Source organism: Schistocerca serialis, unplaced genomic scaffold, assembly GCF_023864345.2.
Source record: "Schistocerca serialis cubense isolate TAMUIC-IGC-003099 unplaced genomic scaffold, iqSchSeri2.2 HiC_scaffold_843, whole genome shotgun sequence".
Lineage (NCBI taxonomy): Eukaryota > Metazoa > Arthropoda > Insecta > Orthoptera > Acrididae > Schistocerca > Schistocerca serialis.
In genome coordinates, this window is record NW_026048456.1 from 1,117,407 (window position 1) to 1,120,982 (window position 3,576).

At 41.9% G+C, this 3,576-nt stretch overlaps 1 protein-coding gene across 1 annotated transcript; it reads left to right on the plus strand.

Annotated features, from left to right (window-relative positions):
- The first annotated feature begins 1,713 nt into the window (after positions 1-1,713).
- LOC126452264 (uncharacterized) lies at positions 1,714-2,328 on the plus strand. Its single transcript, XM_050091055.1, has one exon. It carries the CDS (start codon positions 1,714-1,716, stop codon positions 2,326-2,328), a length of 615 nt encoding a protein of 204 aa, XP_049947012.1.
- The last annotated feature ends 1,248 nt before the right edge of the window (positions 2,329-3,576 follow it).

Below are 3,576 nucleotides of genomic sequence, written 5' to 3' on the forward strand. Positions count from 1 at the left end.
AAACTTGATAAAGGAAAATAACGCATCATTAGAGAAAGGTTTCAGAGAATCATTAAAGGAAGGCTTACAAGAAAATAACGCATCATTTACAAGAAAATAACGCATCCCTAAAGGAAGATTTACGAGAATCATTAGAGAAGGGTTCACAAGAAACAAGAGAATCACTAAAGGAAGATTTACGAGAATCATTAGAGAAGGGTTTACAAGAAACAAGAGAATCACTAAAGAAAGATTTACAAGAAACTAGAGAAGAGGGAAGAATATTCCACGAATCGTTAGAGAATGGTTTACAAGAAACTAACGCATCATTAGAGAAATGTTTACAAGAGATCAAAACATCGCAAATGAAGATGGAATGTAATCTGAAGAAGGAAATGCAGGAGTTACAAGAATGACTGAAGATGGACATCGACGAGAGAGAGAGGAAGCTACAGAAGAGCATAGACCAAGTCCAGGGAGACGTGGAGAAGATGGAAGGAAAGTTAACAAAAAGGATAGAAGACGATATTGAAGAAACGAAAGTCGAATTGGGAGAAAGAATCAACGAAGTGGAAACAAATTGCAATCATCGAATCGCCGAGGTGACGCAGATGCAGAAGCAATGCAATGATCCTGTTACAGGGATAGGAGATAGGCAAAACCAACTGGCTGTCAATCTGAGAAATGCTATAGCCGTGCAACGAGAAGAGGATAACAAGAGGGTTGCAATGGAGGTCAGGCAATTACAACAGGGAGTGCAGCAATTGGAGAGGAAGACAGAAAAATTGATAAACGAATTAGCAATGCCACTTTAACTGTTGGGGAAGGTAGAGTCGTTACCTTGATGAGCAGTGATAATCGGTACATCCAAAATAATACAGGGCAGAAATTTAGACCGAAAGGAGGGTTGCACCCAATGATATTTATGAAATGGTTAAAAGGAGTTTTCCCAGCACATCTTAAAGACTCAGACAAGATTCAATTTGCAATAGATAGAATGGAAGGTGAGGCCTTCACTTGGGGAGTCAGGAAAAAGGAAGGGACTACTAGTTATGATCAGTTTGAAGAGGAATTCTTGAAGAAATACTGGTCCAAAAGTCATCAGTTTGCAGCAACTGAGGACCTACTCCACCGAAAGTCACTTAGTACATGGAGAGGAACGTTGAGAGAGTTTGCTGAACATTTGTGGGAATTGAACGAGACCTTGGAACAACCCCTGAGTGATGACATAATGATATCAGCGATAAAAAGAAGAATGAGCCAGAGAATGCAAGAAACTGTATCCGGGAGCCTAATTAAAGACAGGGAGGCCTTGATGGAAATACTGGAACAGTTGGAATCTGTTCGATCACAGGAACACAATCAAGCTAATGATCAAAACCGAGGGGGAAGTAATGAGCCAAGGAATCATTTTGGTAATTCGTCTAATTATAGAGGAAGAGGTGGTGGCTAAAGGCACAGGAACCATGGTGGTGAACGGCAATGGAGAAATGATTGGAAAAGGAGTGAAGAACCAAGAGATCATGAGAGAGGATGGGATAGGCGAATGAATGACACAGTGCATATAGAAGAGGCGGAGAGACCGGAAAACTGAATGACACTCCAGATGAGGTCCAGTCAGGAGTGAGAGCTACAAGGACCAGAGTAAACCTACTAAGACACGACAATGGTGGAGATCTGAGAGAAGATCTAGTGGAGGAAAGAAGTGGGATTCCCAAAGAACCCATACTACCCATGATAAGGATCAAGCTATGTGGACTGAATATCGAGGCGTTAGTCGATAGGGGAAGTGAAGCATGTGCAGTGTCCAAGAGGTTATATGAACAGGTACTAAAAGCAAACATTAGCTTGCCTAGTTTCCCGGTGAGTGGAGTGAGAATTGTGAATGCGTTTGGCGCAAGGAGTAAACCTATTAAAGAACAAGTGTCGATTACCTTCGAGATAGAGGGAGAAGAATACGAAGCAACATTTTTGGTGGTGGCTGGATTGAAAACATCAATTATTTTAGGGCTAGATTGGTTGAATGAAGTTGATGCAGTAGTGAGTTTTGATGAAGGTACTATCAAGGTCAAAGGAAGAAAGGGAGAAGAGAAGAGGTTAAAGTTTGCTGAGGGGAGTGCAATCGAAGAAGAGGAGGAATTCAGAAGGATAAGTTTGTGTTATGAAGAGGAACCCACCATGGGATACGGGGAAGAAGAACTAGAAGAAGAAGTGTTGATATACCTTGAGGGATTAGCACGAGAGGATAGACTTAAAGAGGATAAAATCAGTAAAAAGTTGGAGGAGATGACACACCTAGATGAAGGGACTAAAAGGAAATTAGCCACAGTTTTATACAGGCGTCATTAGGTATTTTCTCAACGGCCAGGTGTCATGAAAGGGGTGCAGTGTAAGCTAAAGATAAAGAACCATAAACTGTTCAATATAAAACAGTATTCCATTCCCCAGGCGAAACGAAGAGCAGTAGATGAAGAGATACAGAGGATGATGGACCTTGGTGTTATAGAAAGGGCCAACAGTCAATATAATAACCCCCTATTTGTTGTTGATAAGAAGGATGGAAAGGTGAGGATAGTGTTAGATGCGCGAACAGTGAGCAAGATCATCGAGCCTGAGCAGGACAAACCTGAGACTATAGAAGAACTGATTCAAAAATTCCGAGGAGCAAAGGTGCTTAGTAGTATCGACTTAACTGCTGGTTACTGGCACATACCATTGGCCACAGAGTCCCGCCAGTATACAGCATTTACTTATGGAGGGAGGTGCTAACAATTTAGAGTGTTGCCATTTGGGCTTAATGTGTCAGTGTCTGAATTCATAAGAGCAATGGATAAGAAACTAGGCGAGGAGTTACTTAAAAAGGTCACTGTCTACGTGGATGACCTCTTGATAGCAAGCGAATCATGGGAAGAACATTTGAATAGATTGGATGCAATCTTGGCAGCTTTTGAAACCGCAGGGGTAACTGTAAACCTGGACAAGTCGGTATTTGGCAAGTCAAAGATAAAATTCCTGTGCCATATAATATCAGAGGAGGGTATCTATCCCGATCCTAGTTAAATGGAGGCTATTAGAAATTTTCCGACCCCCCATAGTAAGAAGCAGTTGTGAGCATTCTTTGGGGTTTGTGAGTTTTATAGAAAATTTGTCAAAGGATCTGTACTTAATGCCCCGAGTATGAGGGAACTGACCAAGGCGAAGATGCCATGGCATTGGAGTGCAGAGTGCCAAACCGAGTTTGAGAATATCAAGGAAGCACTATATAGTGCAGATATATTGTACCACCCGGATTTTTCCAAGGATTTTTATTTTGGAGCAGACAGCTCTGACTATGGACTAGGAATACATTTGTACCAAATGGAGAGGAGCGGAAATGGTGAGAGTGTAAGAACAATAGCGTTCGGTAGCAGGAGTTTAAATGCTTGGGAGAGAAAATATTCGATTACTGAAAGGGAGGCATTGGAAATTGTGTGGGGGTTTAAGTGTTTCCGGTATTATTTGGCCGGGAGGCATGTGAAAGTAGTGACTGACCATAAGGCCCTTACATTTTTGACCACAAGCAAGTTGAGGCATAGCAGACTAACGCGATGGGCCCTG

Bases quoted from the DNA above. Each gene is read 5' to 3' on its own strand.
- LOC126452264 (XM_050091055.1), top strand. From the start codon at position 1,714: ATGATAAGGATCAAGCTATGTGGACTGAATATCGAGGCGTTAGTCGAT.